Source organism: Haliotis rufescens, unplaced genomic scaffold (genome assembly GCF_023055435.1).
Source record: "Haliotis rufescens isolate VD_foot unplaced genomic scaffold, xgHalRufe1.0.p SCAF_35, whole genome shotgun sequence".
Lineage (NCBI taxonomy): Eukaryota > Metazoa > Mollusca > Gastropoda > Lepetellida > Haliotidae > Haliotis > Haliotis rufescens.
This window is the reverse complement of record NW_025964057.1, coordinates 4,978,258-4,998,407: the sequence shown is the minus strand read 5'-3', so window position 1 is coordinate 4,998,407 and position 20,150 is coordinate 4,978,258. Positions and strand designations below refer to the sequence as shown.

At 47.0% G+C, this 20,150-nt stretch overlaps 1 protein-coding gene across 5 annotated transcripts in view; it reads right to left on the bottom strand.

The window, feature by feature from the left end:
* LOC124127673 overlaps positions 1–20,150 on the bottom strand; it is a 187,825-nt gene that overhangs the window by 124,544 nt on the left and 43,131 nt on the right. For all 5 annotated transcript variants that reach the window (XM_048381021.1, XM_048381019.1, XM_048381020.1 and 2 more), the window contains 11 exons: positions 13,509–13,721; positions 10,355–10,481; positions 9,840–9,950; positions 8,193–8,312; positions 6,088–6,298; positions 5,709–5,805; positions 4,706–4,851; positions 4,384–4,536; positions 4,039–4,183; positions 3,379–3,515; positions 439–475 (listed from right to left, as the gene is read on the bottom strand). In XM_048381021.1, the coding sequence (XP_048236978.1) occupies positions 439–475; positions 3,379–3,515; positions 4,039–4,183; positions 4,384–4,536; positions 4,706–4,851; positions 5,709–5,805; positions 6,088–6,298; positions 8,193–8,312; positions 9,840–9,950; positions 10,355–10,481; positions 13,509–13,721 (1,497 nt within the window). The remainder of the gene's footprint in view (positions 1–438; positions 476–3,378; positions 3,516–4,038; positions 4,184–4,383; positions 4,537–4,705; positions 4,852–5,708; positions 5,806–6,087; positions 6,299–8,192; positions 8,313–9,839; positions 9,951–10,354; positions 10,482–13,508; positions 13,722–20,150) is intronic.

Below are 20,150 nucleotides of genomic sequence, written 5' to 3'. Positions count from 1 at the left end.
CCCTCGCCTACACCATCCACCCATGTACCCTCCTCATACCACTATACCCTCGCCTACACCATCCACCCACATCCAGCCTGATCATCCATCCACCCCTTAACCTTACACCATCCACCCACATCCTATCCACCCTGATCATCCCTCCATCGCTCAACCACATCCCGTCCACCCTGATCATCCCTCCACCCTCAAACTACCACCCACTACCAGCACTCCCATCAACGGTACCCTCAACCTACCACCCACTCCCAACACTCTCCCATCAATGGTACCCTCAACCTACCACTCTCCCAACAATGGTACCCTCAAACCACCACCCACTCCCAGCACTCTCACATCAACGGTACCCTCTTCACAATAGTTCTACCGAATCAGACAGTACTCCCACATCAGTGCTACCCTCTTCACAATAGTTCTACGGAATCAGACAGTACTCACATCATCAAAGTCTAGCAATGAACCCAGTGAACCTCGCCTGAAAAAGAGGGAAGATTGTCAGTGACACAAACAACAAACCCTGCATGGAGCTTCAAAAACTGACACAGTAGAGGTGTGTTATGTCATGTCATCAGGAACCTGGTTCACCTGACACAGTAGAGGTGTGTTGTGTCATGACACCAGGTACCTGGTTCACCTGACACAGTACAGGTGTGTTGTGTCATGACACCAGGTACCTGGTTCACCTGACACAGTACAGGTGTGTTGTGTCATGACACCAGGTACCTGGTTCACCTGACACAGTAGAGGTGTGTTGTGTCATGACACCAGGTACCTGGTTCACCTGACACAGTAGAGGTGTGTTGTGTCATGACACCAGGAACCTGGTTCACCTGACACAGTAGAGGTGTGTTGTGTCATGACACCAGGTACCTGGTTCACCTGACACAGTACAGGTGTGTTGTGTCATGACACCAGGTACCTGGTTCACCTGATACAGTACAGGTGTGTTGTGTCATGTCATCAGGTACCTGGTTCACCTGACACAGTACAGGTGTGTTGTGTCATGACACAAGGTACCTGGTTCACCTGACACAGTACAGGTGTGTTGTGTCATGACACCAGGTACCTGGTTCACCTGACACAGTACGGGTGTGTTATGTCATGACACCAGGTACCTGGTTCACCTGACACAGTATGGGTGTGTTATGTCATGTCATCAGGAACCTGGTTCACCTGACACAGTAGAGGTGTGTTGTGTCATGTCATCAGGTACCTGGTTCACCTGACACAGTACGGGTGTGTTGTGTCATGTCATCAGGAACCTGGTTCACCTGACACAGTAGAGGTGTGTTGTGTCATGACACCAGGTACCTGGTTCACCTGACACAGTACAGGTGTGTTGTGTCATGTCATCAGGAACCTGGTTCACCTGACACAGTACAGGTGTGTTGTGTCATGACACCAGGTACCTGGTTCACCTGACACAGTAGAGGTGTGTTGTGTCATGTCATCAGGAACCTGGTTCACCTGACACAGTACAGGTGTGTTGTGTCATGACACCAGGTACCTGGTTCACCTGACACAGTAGAGGTGTGTTGTGTCATGACACCAGGTACCTGGTTCACCTGACACAGTAGAGGTGTGTTGTGTCATGACACCAGGTACCTGGTTCACCTGACACAGTAGAGGTGTGTTGTGTCATGTCATCAGGAACCTGGTTCACCTGACACAGTAGAGGTGTGTTGTGTCATGTCACCAGGTACCTGGTTCACCTGACACAGTAGAGGTGTGTTGTGTCATGACACCAGGTACCTGGTTCACCTGACACAGTACAGGTGTGTTGTGTCATGACACCAGGTACCTGGTTCACCTGACACAGTAGAGGTGTGTTGTGTCATGTCATCAGGTACCTGGTTCACCTGACACAGTACAGGTGTGTTGTGTCATGTCATCAGGTACCTGGTTCACCTGACACAGTACGGGTGTGTTGTGTCATGACACCAGGTACCTGGTTCACCTGACACAGTAGAGGTGTGTTGTGTCATGTCATCAGGAACCTGGTTGACCTGACACAGTACAGGTGTGTTGTGTCATGTCATCAGGTACCTGGTTCACCTGACACAGTACAGGTGTGTTGTGTCATGTCATGTCATCAGGTACCTGGTTCACCTGACACAGTACAGGTGTGTTGTGTCATGACACCAGGTACCTGGTTGACCCGACACAGTACGGGTGTGTTATGTCATGACACCAGGTACCTGGTTCACCTGACACAGTAGAGGTGTGTTGTGTCATGACACCAGGTACCTGGTTCACCTGACACAGTACAGGTGTGTTGTGTCATGTCATCAGGTACCTGGTTCACCTGACACAGTACAGGTGTGTTGTGTCATGTCATCAGGTACCTGGTTCACCTGACACAGTACAGGTGTGTTGTGTCATGTCATCAGGTACCTGGTTCACCTGACACAGTACAGGTGTGGTGTGTCATGACACTAGGTACCTGGTTGACCTGACACAGTAGAGGTGTGTTGTGTCATGACACCAGGTACCTGGTTCACCTGACACAGTAGAGGTGTGTTGTGTCATGTCATCAGGAACCTGGTTCACCTGACACAGTAGAGGTGTGTTGTGTCATGACACCAGGTACCTGGTTCACCTGACACAGTACGGGTGTGTTATGTCATGACACCAGGTACCTGGTTCACCTGACACAGAAGAGGTGTGTTGTGTCATGACACCAGGTACCTGGTTCACCTGACACAGTAGAGGTGTGTTATGTCATGTCATCAGGAACCTGGTTGACCTGACACAGTACAGGTGTGTTGTGTCATGACACCAGGTACCTGGTTCACCCGACACAGTACAGGTGTGTTGTGTCATGACACCAGGTACCTGGTTCACCTGACACAGTACAGGTGTGTTGTGTCATGTCATCAGGAACCTGGTTCACCTGACACAGTACAGGTGTGTTGTGTCATGACACCAGGTACCTGGTTCACCTGACACAATGCAGGTGTGTTGTGTCATGTCATCAGGAACCTGGTTCACCTGACACAGTACAGGTGTGTTGTGTCATGACACCAGGTACCTGGTTCACCTGACACAGTACAGGTGTGTTGTGTCATGTCACCAGGTAGCTGGTTCACCTGACACAGTAGAGGTGTGTTGTGTCATGACACCAGGTACCTGGTTCACCTGACACAGTAGAGGTGTGTTGTGTCATGACACCAGGTACCTGGTTCACCTGACACTGTACAGGTGTGTTGTGTCATGTCATCAGGTTCCTGGTTCACCTGCCACAGTACAGGTGTGTTGTGTCATGTCATCAGGAACCTGGTTCACCTGACACTGTACAGGTGTGTTATGTCATCAGGTACCTTGTTCACCTGACACAGCACAGGTGTGTGTTACGTCATGAGATCACAGTATACATACGGCGTGTCACTTGACCCCAGCAGGTGCTGTATGACCATCATGGAGTTGAGGGCATGCTGGTCGACGGAGCCCGTGGTATGACTGGCTGCCTGGGCAATACGAGTGTTGGCGTCACGCAGCGTGGCAGTATTTGTCTGTAAGATACCATTGTTTGCTTCACATGCTGACTGGACAGAACATCAACACATCAAGCAGATTAACTAAAGGTAAATATTTACTGCAAACACAAACAAAAATGAAAGCAATATAGAATTTATTACTCCACACAATAAATCAACAAGAGTCATCAGAAGGTGACAAATCCCCCCGGCACCCACAAATTCTAAAGAACAAATCATCTGACCTACCTCCACCTTTCAAAAACGTTTCCAATGAATTCGAAAAAAATAAAAATGCCCCAAATCCCTAAATAGCAAAATGCACCACTTCAGGATCTGTTTGATATATCTGCCAAGTTTTGTTAAAAAATATTGAACGGTTTTTGAGTTTGCTCCAGAAACAAAATGATTACAGACGGACGGACAGATGGAAGGACGGACAGACAGACAGATGAGGCATCGACTATATACCCCACATTATATGCCGGGTGCAGGGATAAAAATCTCCAAAAAATGTCCAGTACTAATGTTCCAGTGTGTTTTGTTTCCATCTGCTCACCCAATCTGTAGTCTTCCACTTCTGTCTGGCTGGCATCGGCGCCGTCTTCGGTCGACTTCCTGCTGACGAGGCGCCGGCTGACCTCATGGACCTTGGTCGTTGCAGCGTTTTCATGTATGTGTGACCTCCGAACCTGGTCTTGCCCCATCTACATCAACAGACACACGGACAGTGCATCAACTAACATAGATGAGGAGAAGCATGATTTGGTGCAGAGTCTGCCTATTACTGTAAGGAATTAAATAAAAAAACAGATGATTCCAGCTTTCCGACTCAGGTATCTTAGTAGTCCAATGACCATAACTCCCACAGCACCACACAGACTAATAGTAACTTGCGAATACTAACTTGTATCTGACAGTGTTCGGAGTTATCTTCCCCCGCCAGTCAATGGCGGACACCGACCTCAACGGCAGTCCTGACTCCACCGGCTCCTCTGACCTTGGTTCATCCATCAGCAGACCTTTTACCTCCAGGTTCTGTGATTCAGGTGACCTTGACCTGTTAAAGCACGAATGAGAACAATGCTTCTTATGTAAATAGGCATTTTGAGCCATACATTATACGTAATAGGATGTGACTCAAGTGACCTGTTCACAGCCCAAATGAGCAAAACACCTTACACATCCTGCTGTAGTGTACGGTGTCATCAACACTGAAGTCAGCTTACACTGGGGTGTTGGTGCGAGCCGATGGACTGTACTGCCGAGATGGTCTCTTCCCCGGTCGTGAGGTGGCTGGACGTGACACAGCAGGGGTTGATGGGATACCTGTAGCTGACGGCTGTCGGAACCCTGGCTGTGGGCGGGGCGCCACCTGGAGGAGGAATGATACTAGCATGACACAGACTGCAGAAATTCATGGGACAGTGAGTGAGTGAGAGTTTTACTCCAGTTTCTTTATGGACAGCTAGCATAGGACAGTGAGTGAGAGAGAGTTTTACTCCAGTTTCTTTATGGACAGCTAGCATAGGACAGTGAGTGAGTGAGAGTTTTACTCCAGTTTCTTTATGGACAGCTAGCATAGGACAGTGAGTGAGAGAGAGTTTTACTCCAGTTTCTTTATGGACAGCTAGCATAGGACAGTGAGTGAGAGAGAGTTTTACTCCAGTTTCTTTATGGACAGCTAGCATAGGACAGTGAGTGAGAGAGAGTTTTACTCCAGTTTCTTTATGGACAGCTAGCATAGGATTTTCAGGTGGTGCTGATGTGGTAAGGGGAGGGGAGGTGATTATGCATGTGTGTGTGGTTAAGGCGGTTTTGTAGTGCCAGTCGACTGAGATACGATGTCACAGTTTAACATGGATACCCAGGCAAGAAGGAGAGGCATGGTAACAACAAGTACCATTTTTTAACAGTATTACGGAACTAAGCTGTCACCAGCTGCCCCATGTTTCAAGCCACAGTAAAACAGTTTTCCAGTCATGGCCACCTTAGTCAAGAGTGTGGTTGACAGCATGATCAGCGTCCATTGAGAGTCAGCCAAGTCACACAGTGTGACCCAACTACCAGTCATTGGTCAGGGCTAAAACAACAAGCATGGAATACAGAGAACCTGGCCATGGTTTCCCACAGGATAGCCCTCCATAAAAACAAGAGAACGTAGGACAACCAGCATCACACAAGAACTAGCAGTTTTTGGACCTAGTAGCCCAGATCATCAGGATCACCTACCCTCTCCTTGTGGGCGGCCATGTTGCCGCCGACTGCATCCACTAGATTGACCAACATGTTAAACTTAACGTTGGTGTCACTCTCCACTTCCGGCGGCCTGTAAGAAAACAAATCAGAGGGAACGGTCGCCAAAACTGTGGACCTTATAATGAATATAAAGTGTCTTTAGTTACTTAACAAAACAAAATCAGGGCAAGGGACGTAACTCTGCACATGAACTGCAGCCTTGGCCACTTGTGACCTCTGTAAGAAGATATTATACAGACTCTTTATTACAAAACCTTTTGATATATACAAGACATCTTAATGACATTAGCATTCAGCATAAGGAACTACTGTTCAGTCACGATCTAGGGCATTGTTACAGGCTTGTAATCACCTCTCGTACTGCAGGAAGTGACGTCCCAGCTGTGGGGCACTAGCCGGCTTCCTGTCGTGTGGGGTGGGGGCTGACTTGGGCATTATGCCCTGAGGGGGTCTGTGGCGTGTCGAGCGGTACTTGGGGAGGCTGGTGGGGTAGTAGGCGTCCGTGGTATGGTAGAACTCCTCCAGTGTCTGTTGCAGCAGCTTGTTCTCATCTCTTCCTGCATCTGCAAACATAAGGTGATGTAGAGACACTATCCATCCTGTACAGACACTATCCCCCTCTACAGAAACTATCAAACCTGTACAGACACTATCCCCCTGTAGACACTATCCACCTTGTACATACACTATCCACCTTGTACAGACAGTATCCAACCCGTACAGACACTATCGACCCTGTACAGACACTATCCCCCTGTAGACACTATCCACCTTGTACAGACAGTATCCACCCTGTACAGACACAATCCACCCTGTACAGACACTATCCCCCTGTAGACACTATCCACCTTGTACAGACAGTATCCAACCTGTACAGAAACTGTCCACCCTGTACACACTATCCACCCTCTACAGACACTATCCCCCTTTTCAGACAGTATCCACCCTGTACAGACACAATCCACCCTGTACAGACACTTACCCTGTAGAGACACCACCCAACCCGTACAGACACTATCCAACCCATACAGACACTATCCAACCCGTACAGACACTATCCCCCTGTAGACACTATCCACCTTGTACAGACAGTATCCCCCCTCTACAGATACTATCGACCCTGTACAGACACTATCCCCCCTGTACAGACACTATCCCCCCTGTACAGACACTATCCACCCTGTACAGACACTATCCCCCCTGTACAGACACTATCCCCCTCTACATACGCTATCACCCTCTACAGACACTATCCCCCCTGTACAGACACTATCCCCCCTGTACAGACACTATCCACCCTGTACAGACACTATCCCCCCTGTACAGACACTATCCACCCTGTACAGACACTATCCACCCTTTACAGACACTATCCCCCTCTACATACGCTATCCCCCTCTACAGACACTATCCACCCTCTACAGACACTATCCACACTATCCACCCTCTACAGACACTATCCCCCCTCTACAGACACTATCCACCCTCTACAGACACTATCCACCCTGTACAGACTATCCACCCTCTACAGACACAATCCCCCCACTACAGACACTATCCACCCTCTACACACTATCCCCCTGTACAGACACTATCCTCCCTGTACACACTATCCACCCTCTACAGACACTATCCACCCTGTACAGACTATCCACCCTCTACAGACACTATCACCCTCTACAGACACTATCCCCCTGTACAGACACTATCCACCCTGTACAGACACTATCCACCCTGTACACACTATCCACCCTCTACAGACACTATCCACCCTGTACACACTATCCATCCTCTACAGACACTATCACCCTCTACAGACACTATCCCCCTGTACAGACACTATCCACCCTGTACACACTATCCACCCTCTACAGACACTATCCACCCTGTACACACACTATCTCCCGGTACAGACACTATCCACCCTGTACACACTATCCACCCTCTACAGACACTATCCACCCTGTACACACACTATCTCCCGGTACAGACACTATCCACCCTGTACACACTATCCACCCTCTACAGACACTATCCACTCTGTACACACTATCCACCCTCTACAGACACTATCACCCTCTACAGACACTATCCCCCTGTACAGACACTATCCACCCTGTACACACTATCCACCCTGTACAGACACTATCCACCCTGTACACACTATCCCCCCTCTCCAGACACTATCCACCCTCTACTGACACTATCCACCCTCTACAGACACTATCCACCCTCTACAGACACTATCCCCCTGTACAAACACTATCCACCCTGTACACACTATCCCCCCTCTACAGACACTATCCACCCTCTACAGACACTATCCACCCTCTACAGACACTATCCCCCCTCTACAGACACTATCCACCCTCTACAGACACTATCCACCCTGTACACACTGTCCACCCTCTACAGACACTATCCCCGCTCTACAGACACTATCCCCCTATGACCCACCGTCTGGCTGGACACCCTGCAGACACTGTTTGGTGTGCAGTTCGGGCATCTCGCCGTGTTCATGCGCCGTGTATCTTACATCACACAGCGTCCCACTCCGTCCAACAAACTCCAGCTTACCTGTAGAAGAAAAAGCCCATCTCACCTAACACAACAATGTAAGCCTGCTGAGACTGCAAGTACAGATAATGTTGTCAAATGTTTAAGTTTTCAGGTAGGTCATTCTCTGGAGCCTCTGGGAAACACAAATCTAAGAGGTTACTCACAGTGTGACATGGGTGTGGCAGGAGTAAATCAGAGGAAAGCAGAGGAAGAGGAGTAAAGTGGTGTAGAAAGGGGTAGAGTAGAGGAAAGAGGAGTTAAGCAGAGGAAAGCAAGGTAAAGCAGAGTAAAGGGGAGTAAAGCAGAGGAGAGCAGAGTAAAGCAGAGGAAGAGGAGTAAAGAGGATTAAGTGGTGTAGAAAGGGGTAGAGTAGAGGAAAGAGGAGTTAAGCAGAGGAAAGCAAGGTAAAGCAGAGTAAAGGGGAGTAAAGCAGAGGAGAGCAGAGAAAAGCAGAGGAAAGCGGAGTAAAGAGGATTAAGTGGTGTAGAAAGGGATAGAGTAGAGGAAAGAGGAGTTAAGCAGAGGAAAGCAAGGTAAAGCAGAGTAAAGGGGAGTAAAGCAGAGGAGAGCAGAGTAAAGCAGAGGAAAGCGGAGTAAAGAGGATTAAGTGGTGTAGAAAGGGATAGAGTAGAGGAAAGAGGAGTTAAGCAGAAGGAAGCAAAGTAAAACTGAGTTAAGTGGAGGAAAGCAGAGGAAATTGGAGGAAAGCTGAGTAAAGAGGAGTTAAGCAGAGGAAATTAGAGCAAAGCTGAGTTAAGTGGGGGAAAGCAGAGGAAAGAGGAGTAAAGCAGAAGAAAGCAGAGGAAAGTGGAGTAAAGCAGAAGAAAGCAGAGGAAAGTGGAGTAAAGCAGAAGAAAGCAGAGTAAAGCTGAGTTAAGAGGAGTAATGAGGTGTAAAGTGGTGTAGAAAGGGGTCGAGTAGAGGAGAGAGGAGTTTAGCAGAGGAAAGCAGAGTTAAGAGGAGTAATGAGGAGTAAAGTGGAGTAGAAAGGGGTAGAGTAGAGGAAAGAGGAGTTAAGCAGAGTAAAGGGGAGTTAAGCAGAAGGAAGGAGGGTAAAGCTGAGTTAAGTGGAGGAAAGCAGAGGAAAGTTGAGTAAAGCAAAGGCAAGCAGAGGAAAGCGGATTAAAGCAGAGGAAAGCAGAGTAAAGCTGAGTTAAGTGGGGGAAAGCAGAGTAAAGCAGAGGAAAGCTGAGTAAAGCGGAATAATGAGGAGTAAAGTGGTGTAGAAAGGGGTAGAGTAGAGGAAAGAGGAGTTAAGCAGAGGAAAGCAGAGGAAAGCAGAAGAAAGCAGATGAAAGTGGAGTAAAGCAGAGGAAAGCAGGGTAAAGCAGAGTAAAGGGGAGTTAAGCAGAAGGAAGTAGGGTAAAGCTGAGTTAAGTGGAGGAAAGCAGAGGAAATCGGAGGAAAGCAGAGTAAAGAGGAGTTAAGCAGAGGAAATTAGAGTAAAGTTGAGTTAAGTGGGGGAAAGCAGAGGAAAGCGGAGTAAAGCAGAAGAAAGCAGATGAAAGTGGAGTAAAACAGAGGAAAGCGGGGTAAAGCACTGACTGACGACGTCCTGGGTGTAGGCCACCTCCGTGTTGAAGTTCTTCCAGCTCTGCAGGATGTCCTCACTCAGCACTGGCGCCGTTGGCGGCCGCTGAAACATTCGACTCACTCCTGCAGAACAAAAAAAAATACATGACTTATAGAATATTCTGTACGAGCTTGTTTCTTTGCATGTTTGTATGTTTGTTTGCATGTTTGCATGTTTGCATGTTTGCATGTTCGTTGTTGTTTTACCACAGCAATGAGCAATATTCCAGCTAATACGATGCACAGCATTGGGCTGCAATGACATGCAATCAACCAAGTCTGACCACCCTGATCCATTTGGTCACCTCTTACAACCAGCATAGATTGCTGGGGACCTATTCTAACCCAGAATCCCATCAGTTCTATACAATCTAGACATGAAGTTCACCCGGCCATCAAAACAGAAGATTATCCAATGTCTGTGTTCCAACAAGATAGTGAGAGGAGTACCAGCTACAGCAACCAGAGAAAGAAAAGATGCATCTCACCCTGTCTGTCCCCATCCTCCTCAGGGGGGAGGGTCAGTGAGTGGTGGGCGTGGGGGTTTACCATACTCGCCACCGAATGAACCATCCGCTTGGGTAGACCAGCGTGAGTGTGAGAGATTTTTGTGGACTGAAACACAAAGTGTTAATTGCGAGGTATAACTGTTTACAGTATAACCAGCTGTCTACAACGAGGTAAAGCCAGCTGTTAACTAAGAAGTATAACCAGCTGTTTACAACAAGGTATAACCAGCTGTTAACTTAGAGGTATAGCCAGCTGTTTACAACGAGGTATAGCCAGGCGTTTACAACAAGGTATAACCAGCTGTTATAACTCATAGTTATCAGCTGGTTATATCTCTTAGTTAACAGCTGGTTATACCTTGTTGTAAACTGCTAGCTATGCCGAGTTTACAACAAGGTATAACCAGCTGTTAACTAAGAGGTATAGCCAGCTGTTAACTAAGAGGTATAACCAGCTGTTGAATGTGAGGTATAACCAGCTGTTACAACAAGGTATAGCCAGCTGTTAACTACGAGGTATAACCAGCTGTTAACTACGAGGTATAACCAGCTGTTTGCAACAAGGTATAACCAGCTGTTAACTAAGAGGTATAACCAGCTGTTAACAATGAGATATAACCAGCTGTTAACTACGAGGTATAACCAGCTGTTTACAAAAAAGTATAACCAGCTATTTCCAACAAGGTATAACCAGCTGTTAACTACTAAGTATAACCAGCTGTTAACTAAGAGATATAACCAGCTGTTAACAATGAGATATAACCAGCTGTTAACTACGAGGTATAGCCAACTGATAACTACGAGGTATAACCAGCTGTTCACTACGAGGTTTAGCCAGCTGTTAACTACGAGGTATAGCCAGCTGTTTACAATGAGGTATAGTCAGCTGTTTACAACAAGGCATAACCAGCTGTTTACAACAAGGCATAACCAGCTGTTTACAACGAGGTATAACCAGCTGATAACTACTAAATATAACCAGCTGTTAACAATGAGATATAACCAGCTGATAACTACGAGGTATAACCAGCTGTTTACAAAAAGGTATAACCAGCTGTTTACAACGAGGTATAACCAGCTGTTTACAACGAGGTATAACCAGCTGTTTACAACAAGGTATAACCAGCTGTTTACAACGAGGTATAACCAGCTGTTAACTACGAGGTATAGCCAGCTGTTAACAATGAGATATAACCAGTTGTTAACTACGAGGTATAACCAGCTGTTTACAAAAAGGTATAACCAGCTGTTTACATCGAGGTATAACCAGCTGTTTACAACGAGGTATAACCAGCTGTTTACAACAAAGTATAGCAGAGGTATAACCAGATGATAACTACTAAGTATAACCAGCTGTTTACAAAAAGGTATAACCAGCTGTTAACTACGAGGTATAACCAGATGTTAACTACGAGGTATAGCCAGTTGATAACTATGAGGTATAACCAGCTGTTTACAACAAGGTTTAACCAGCTGTTTACAACAAGGTATAACCAGCTGTTTACAACAAGGTATAGCAGAGGTATAACCAGATGATAACTACTAAGTATAACCAGCTGTTTACAAAAAGGTATAACCAGCTGTTAACTACGAGGTATAACCAGATGTTAACTACGAGGTATAGCCAGTTGATAACTATGAGGTATAACCAGCTGTTTACAAAAAGGTATAACCAGCTGTTTACAACAAGGTTTAACCAGCTGTTTACAACGAGGTATAACCAGCTGTTTACAACGAGGTATAACCAGCTGTTTACAACAAGGTATAGCAGAGGTATAACCAGCTGATAACTACTAAGTATAACCAACTGTTTACAAAAAGGTATAACCAGCTGTTAACTACGAGGTATAACCAGATGTTAACTACGAGGTATAACCAGATGTTAACTATAAGGTATAACCAGCTGTTTACAACAAGGTATAGCTGAGGTATAACCAGCTGATAACTACTAAGTATAACCAGCTCTTTACAAAAAGGTATAACCAGCTGTTAACTACGAGGTATAACCAGATGTTAACTATGAGGTATAGCCACTTGATAACTATGAGGTATAACCAGCTGTTAACTACGATGTATAACCAGATGTTAACTACGAGGTATAGCCAGTTGATCACTATGAGGTATAGCCAGCTGATCACTATGAGGTATAGCCAGTTGATAACTATGAGGTATAACCAGTTGTAAACTACGAGGTATAATCAGATGTTAACTACGAGGTATAGCCAGTTGATAACTACGAGGTATAGCCAGCTGATCACTATGAGGTATAGCCAGTTGATAACTCTGAGGTATAACCAGCTGTTAACTACGACGTATAACCAGATGTTAACTACGAGGTATAGCCAGCTGATCACTATGAGGTATAGCCAGTTGATAACTATGAGGTATAACCAGCTGTTAACTACGAGGTATAACCAGATGTTAACTACGAGGTATAACCAGATGTTAACTACGAGGTATAGCAGAGGTATAACCAGCTGATAACTACTAAGTATAACGAGGTAACTACGAGGTATAACCAGTTGTAAACTACGAGGTATAACCAGATGTTAACTACGAGGTATAGCCAGCTGATCACTATGAGGTATAGCCAGTTGATAACTATGAGGTATAACCAGCTGTTAACTACGACGTATAACCAGATGTTAACTACGAGGTATAGCCAGCTGATCACTATGAGGTATAGCCAGTTGATAACTATGAGGTATAACCAGCTGTTAACTACGAGGTATAACCAGATGTTAACTACGAGGTATAACCAGATGTTAACTACGAGGTATAGCAGAGGTATAACCAGCTGATAACTACTAAGTATAACGAGGTAACTACGAGGTATAACCAGTTGTAAACTACGAGGTATAACCAGATGTTAACTACGAGGTATAGCCAGCTGATCACTATGAGGTATAGCCAGTTGATAACTATGAGGTATAACCAGCTGTTAACTACGAGGTATAACCAGCTGTTAACTATGAAGTATAACCAGCTGTTAACTACGAGGTATAACCAGATGTTAACTACAAGGTATAACCAGATGTTTACTACGAGGTATAGTCAGCTGATCACTATGAGGTATAGCCAGTTGATAACTATGAGGTATAACCAGCTGTAATAAGGATGAGACAGGACGTACCTGTTCCCTGAGAGGGGTGAAGCGGACGGAGGGGGTCTCGCAGGGAAAGTCATGGACCCCCGGGGTGTGGACACCCTGGATGTTCTCAGTAAGACCATCATTGTCATTCATGGGAGTCCCAGCCAACTCCAAGTCCATCTCTGTGTCTGAAAAGTCACCATCTTGGTTGCTATAGGCAACAGGAGAGTGAGGCGAGCTGGAAGTGGCAGGTTGCTGGAAACAAAATAGAATTACTGTATGTTACCATGGTAACAAAATCAGATGAAGACTAATGTGTACGCTATCTGTAAATGGTCACTTGACCAACCAACCAACCAACCAACCAACCAAACAGCTAACCAACCAGCCAACCAAAATTCAAGCTTATTGTCATATCAACTAAATTAACCTCCCACTGAAGTTCAGTAAGAAATGAAGGCACACAATGGACCCTGAATCACTCCTTGCCCACTACAGGGGTCGGTGATGAGAGGAGCTGACAGGGTCTCCATACAGAAAGAAATCTACAGGGGTCTGTGATGAGTGGAGCAGACAGGATCTCCATACAGAAAGACATCTACAGGGGTCGGTGATGAGAGGAGCTCACAGGATCTCCATACGGAAACACATCTACAGGGGTCGGTGATGAGAGGAGCAGACAGGATCTCCACACAGAAAGACAACTACATCGGTGATGAGTGGAGCAAACAGAATCTCCGTACACAAAGACATCTACAGGGGTCAGTGATGAGTGGAGCTGACAGGATCTCCATACAGAAAGACATCTACAGGGGTCGGTGATGAGTGGAGCAGACAGGATCTCCACACAGAAAGACATCTACAGGGGTCAGTGATGAGTGGAGCAGACAGGATCTCCACACAGAAAGACATCTACAGGGGTCAGTGATGAGTGGAGCAGACAGGATCTCCATACAAAAAGACATCTACAGGGGTCGGTGATGAGTGAAGCAGACAGGATCTCCATACAGAAAGACATATACAGGGGTCGATGATGAGAGGAGCAGACAGGATCTCCATACAGAAAGACATCTACATCGGTGATGAGTGGAGCAGACAGGATCTCCATACAGAAAGACATCTACATCGGTGATGAGTGGAGCAGACAGGATCTCCATACAGAAAGACATATACAGGGGTCGATGATGAGAGGAGCAGACAGGATCTCCATACAGAAAGACATCTACATCGGTGATGAGTGGAGCAGACAGGATCTCCATACAGAAAGACATCTACATCGGTGATGAGTGGAGCAGACAGGATCTCCATACAGAAAGACATATACATCGGTGATGAGTGGAGCAGACAGGATCTCCATACAGAAAGACATCTACATCGGTGATGAGTGGAGCAGACAGGATCTCCATACAGAAAGACATCTACATCGGTGATGAGTGGAGCAGACAGGATCTCCATACAGAAAGACATCTACATCGGTGATGAGTGGAGCAGACAGGATCTCCATACAGAAAGACATCTACATCGGTGATGAGTGGAGCAGACAGGATCTCCATACAGAAAGACATATACAGGGGTCGATGATGAGAGGAGCAGACAGGATCTCCATACAGAAAGACATCTACATCGGTGATGAGTGGAGCAGACAGGATCTCCATACAGAAAGACATCTACATCGGTGATGAGTGGAGCAGACAGGATCTCCATACAGAAAGACATCTACATCGGTGATGAGTGGAGCAGACAGGATCTCCATACAGAAAGACATCTACATCGGTGATGAGTGGAGCAGACAGGATCTCCATACAGAAAGACATCTACATCGGTGATGAGTGGAGCAGACAGGATCTCCATACAGAAAGACATCTACATCGGTGATGAGTGGAGCAGACAGGATCTCCATACAGAAAGACATCTACATCGGTGATGAGTGGAGCAGACAGGATCTCCATACAGAAAGACATATACAGGGGTCGATGATGAGAGGAGCAGACAGGATCTCCACACAGAAAGACATCTACAGGGGTCAGTGATGAGTGGAGCAGACAGGATCTCCATACAGAAAGACATCTACAGGGGTCGGTGATGAGAGGAGCTCACAGGATCTCCATACGGAAACACATCTACAGGGGTCGGTGATGAGAGGAGCAGACAGGATCTCCACACAGAAAGACAACTACATCGGTGATGAGTGGAGCAAACAGAATCTCCGTACAGAAAGACATCTACAGGGGTCAGTGAAGTTCAGTAAGAAATGAAGGCACACAATGGACCCTGAATCACTCCTTGCCCACTACAGGGGTCGGTGATGAGAGGAGCTGACAGGGTCTCCATACAGAAAGAAATCTACAGGGGTCTGTGATGAGTGGAGCAGACAGGATCTCCATACAGAAAGACATCTACAGGGGTCGGTGATGAGAGGAGCTCACAGGATCTCCATACGGAAACACATCTACAGGGGTCGGTGATGAGAGGAGCAGACAGGATCTCCACACAGAAAGACATCTACAGGGGTCAGTGATGAGTGGAGCAGACAGGATCTCCATACAGAAAGACATCTACAGGGGTCGGTGATGAGAGGAGCTCACAGGATCTCCATACGGAAACACATCTACAGGGGTCTGTGATGAGAGGAGCAGACAGGATCTCCACACAGAAAGACAACTACATCGGTGATGAGTGGAGCAAACAGAATCTCCGTACAGAAAGACATCTACAGGGGTCAGTGATGAGTGGAGCAGACAGGATCTCCATACAGAAAGACATCTACAGGGGTCGGTGATGAGTGGAGCAGACAGGATCTCCACACAGAAAGACATCTACAGGGGTCAGTGATGAGTGGAGCAGACAGGATCTCCACACAGAAAGACATCTACAGGGGTCAGTGATGAGTGGAGCAGACAGGATCTCCATACAAAAAGACATCTACAGGGGTCGGTGATGAGTGAAGCAGACAGGATCTCCACACAGAAAGACATCTACAGGGGTCGGTGATGAGTGGAGCAGACGGGATCTCCATACAGAAAGACATATACAGGGGTCGATGATGAGAGGAGCAGACAGGATCTCCATACAGAAAGACATTTACATCGGTGATGAGTGGAGCAGACAGGATCTCCATACAGAAACACATCTACATCGGTGATGAGTGGAGCAGACAGGATCTCCATACAGAAAGACATATACAGGGGTCGATGATGAGAGGAGCAGACAGGATCTCCATACAGAAAGACATCTACATCGGTGATGAGTGGAGCAGACAGGATCTCCATACAGAAAGACATCTACATCGGTGATGAGTGGAGCAGACAGGATCTCCATACAGAAAGACATATACATCGGTGATGAGTGGAGCAGACAGGATCTCCATACAGAAAGACATCTACATCGGTGATGAGTGGAGCAGACAGGATCTCCATACAGAAAGACATCTACATCGGTGATGAGTGGAGCAGACAGGATCTCCATACAGAAAGACATATACATCGGTGATGAGTGGAGCAGACAGGATCTCCATACAGAAAGACATCTACATCGGTGATGAGTGGAGCAGACAGGATCTCCATACAGAAAGACATATACAGGGGTCGATGATGAGAGGAGCAGACAGGATCTCCATACAGAAAGACATCTACATCGGTGATGAGTGGAGCAGACAGGATCTCCATACAGAAAGACATCTACATCGGTGATGAGTGGAGCAGACAGGATCTCCATACAGAAAGACATATACATCGGTGATGAGTGGAGCAGACAGGATCTCCATACAGAAAGACATCTACATCGGTGATGAGTGGAGCAGACAGGATCTCCATACAGAAAGACATCTACATCGGTGATGAGTGGAGCAGACAGGATCTCCATACAGAAAGACATCTACATCGGTGATGAGTGGAGCAGACAGGATCTCCATACAGAAAGACATCTACAGGGGTCGATGATGAGAGGAGCAGACAGGATCTCCATACAGAAAGACATCTACATCGGTGATGAGTGGAGCAGACAGGGTCTCCATACAGAAAGACATCTACAGAGGTCAGTGATGAGAGGAGCAGACAGGATCTCCATACAGAAAGACATCTACAGGGGTCAGTGATGAGTGAGGCAGACAGGGTCTCCATACAGAAAGACATCTACAGGGGTCAGTGATGAGTGAGGCAGACAGGATGTCCGTACAGAAAGACATCTACAGGGGTCAGTGATGAGTGGAGCAGACAGGATCTCCGTACAGAAAGACATCTACAGGGGTCAGTGATGAGTGGAACAGACAGGGTCTCCATACAGAAAGACATCTACAGGGGTCAGTGATAAATGAGGCGGACAGGATGTCCGTACAGAAAGACATCTACAGGGGTCAGTGATGAGTGGAGCAGACAGGATATCTGTACAGAAAGACATCTACATCGGTGATGAGTGGAGCAGACAGGGTCTCCATACAGAAAGACATCTACATCGGTGATGAGAGGAGCAGACAGGATGTCCATACAGAAAGACATCTACAGGGGTCGGTGATGAGAGGAGCAGACAGGATGTCCATACAGAAAGATATCTACAGGGGTCAGTGATGAGTGGAACAGACAGGGTCTCCATTCAGAAAGACATCTACAGGGGTCAGTGATGAGTGAGGCAGACAGGATGTCCGTACAGAAAGACATCTACAGGGGTCAGTGATGAGTGAGGCAGACAGGATGTCCGTACAGAAAGACATCTACAGGGGTCAGTGATGAGAGGAGCAGACAGGATCTCCATACAGAAAGACATCTACAGGGGTCAGTGATGAGTGAGGCAGACAGGATGTCCGTACAGAAAGACATCTACAGGGGTCAGTGATGAGTGAGGCAGACAGGATGTCCGTACAGAAAGACATCTACAGGGGTCAGTGATGAGTGGAACAGACAGGGTCTCCATACAGAAAGACATCTACAGGGGTCAGTGATGAGTGGAGCAGACAGGATCTCCATACAGAAAGACATCTACAGGGGTCGATGATGAGAGGAGCAGACAGGATCTCCATACAGAAAGACATCTACATCGGTGATGAGTGGAGCAGACAGGGTCTCCATACAGAAAGACATCTACAGAGGTCAGTGATGAGAGGAGCAGACAGGATCTCCATACAGAAAGACATCTACAGGGGTCAGTGATGAGTGAGGCAGACAGGGTCTCCATACAGAAAGACATCTACAGGGGTCAGTGATGAGTGAGGCAGACAGGATGTCCGTACAGAAAGACATCTACAGGGGTCAGTGATGAGTGGAGCAGACAGGATCTCCGTACAGAAAGACATCTACAGGGGTCAGTGATGAGTGGAACAGACAGGGTCTCCATACAGAAAGACATCTACAGGGGTCAGTGATGAGTGAGGCAGACAGGATGTCCGTACAGAAAGACATCTACAGGGGTCAGTGATGAGTGGAGCAGACAGGATCTCCATACAGAAAGACATCTACATCGGTGATGAGTGGAGCAGACAGGATCTCCATACAGAAAGACATCTACATCGGTGATGAGAGGAGCAGACAGGATGTCCATACAGAAAGACGTCTACAGGGGTCGGTGATGAGAGGAGCAGACAGGATGTCCGTACAGAAAGACATCTACAGGGGTCAGTGATGAGTGAGGCAGACAGGATGTCCGTACAGAAAGACATCTACAGGGGTCAGTGGTGAGAGGAGCAGACAGGATCTCCATACAGAAAGACATCTACAGGGGTCAGTGATGAGTGAGGCAGACAGGATGTCCATACAGAAAGACATCTACAGGGGTCAGTGATGAGTGAGGCAGACAGGATGTCCGTACAGAAAGACATCTACAGGGGTCAGTGATGAGTGGAACAGACAGGGTCTCCATACAGAAAGACATCTACAGGGGTCAGTGATGAGTGAGGCAGACAGGATGTCCGTACAGAAAGACATCTACAGGGGTCAGTGATGAGTGAGGCAGACAGGATCTCCATACAGAAAGATATCTACAGGGGTCAGTGATGAGAGGAGCAGACAGGATGTCCATACAGAAAGACATCTACAGGGGTCAGTGATGAGTGGAGCAGACAGGGTCTCCATACAGAAAGACATCTACAGGGGTCAGTGATGAGTGAGGCAGACAGGATGTCCGTACAGAAAGACATCTACAGGGGTCAGTGATGAGTGGAGCAGACAGGATCTCCGTACAGAAAGACATCTACAGGGGTCGGTGATGAGTGGAGCAGACAGGATCTCCGTACAGAAAGACATCTACAGGGGTCAGTGATGAGTGAGGCAGACAGGATCTCCATACAGAAAGACATCTACAGGGGTCAGTGATGAGAGGAGCAGACAGGATCTCCATACAGAAAGACATCTACATCGGTGATGAGTGGAGCAGACAGGATCTCCATACAGAAAGACATCTACATCGGTGATGAGTGGAGCAGACAGGATCTCCATACAGAAAGACATCTACAGGGGTCAGTGATGAGAGGAGCAGACAGGATCTCCATACAGAAAGACATCTACATCGGTGATGAGTGGAGCAGACAGGATCTCCATACAGAAAGACATCTACATCGGTGATGAGTGGAGCAGACAGGATCTCCATACAGAAAGACATCTACAGGGGTCAGTGATGAGAGGAGCAGACAGGATCTCCATACAGAAAGACATCTACATCGGTGATGAGTGGAGCAGACAGGATCTCCATACAGAAAGA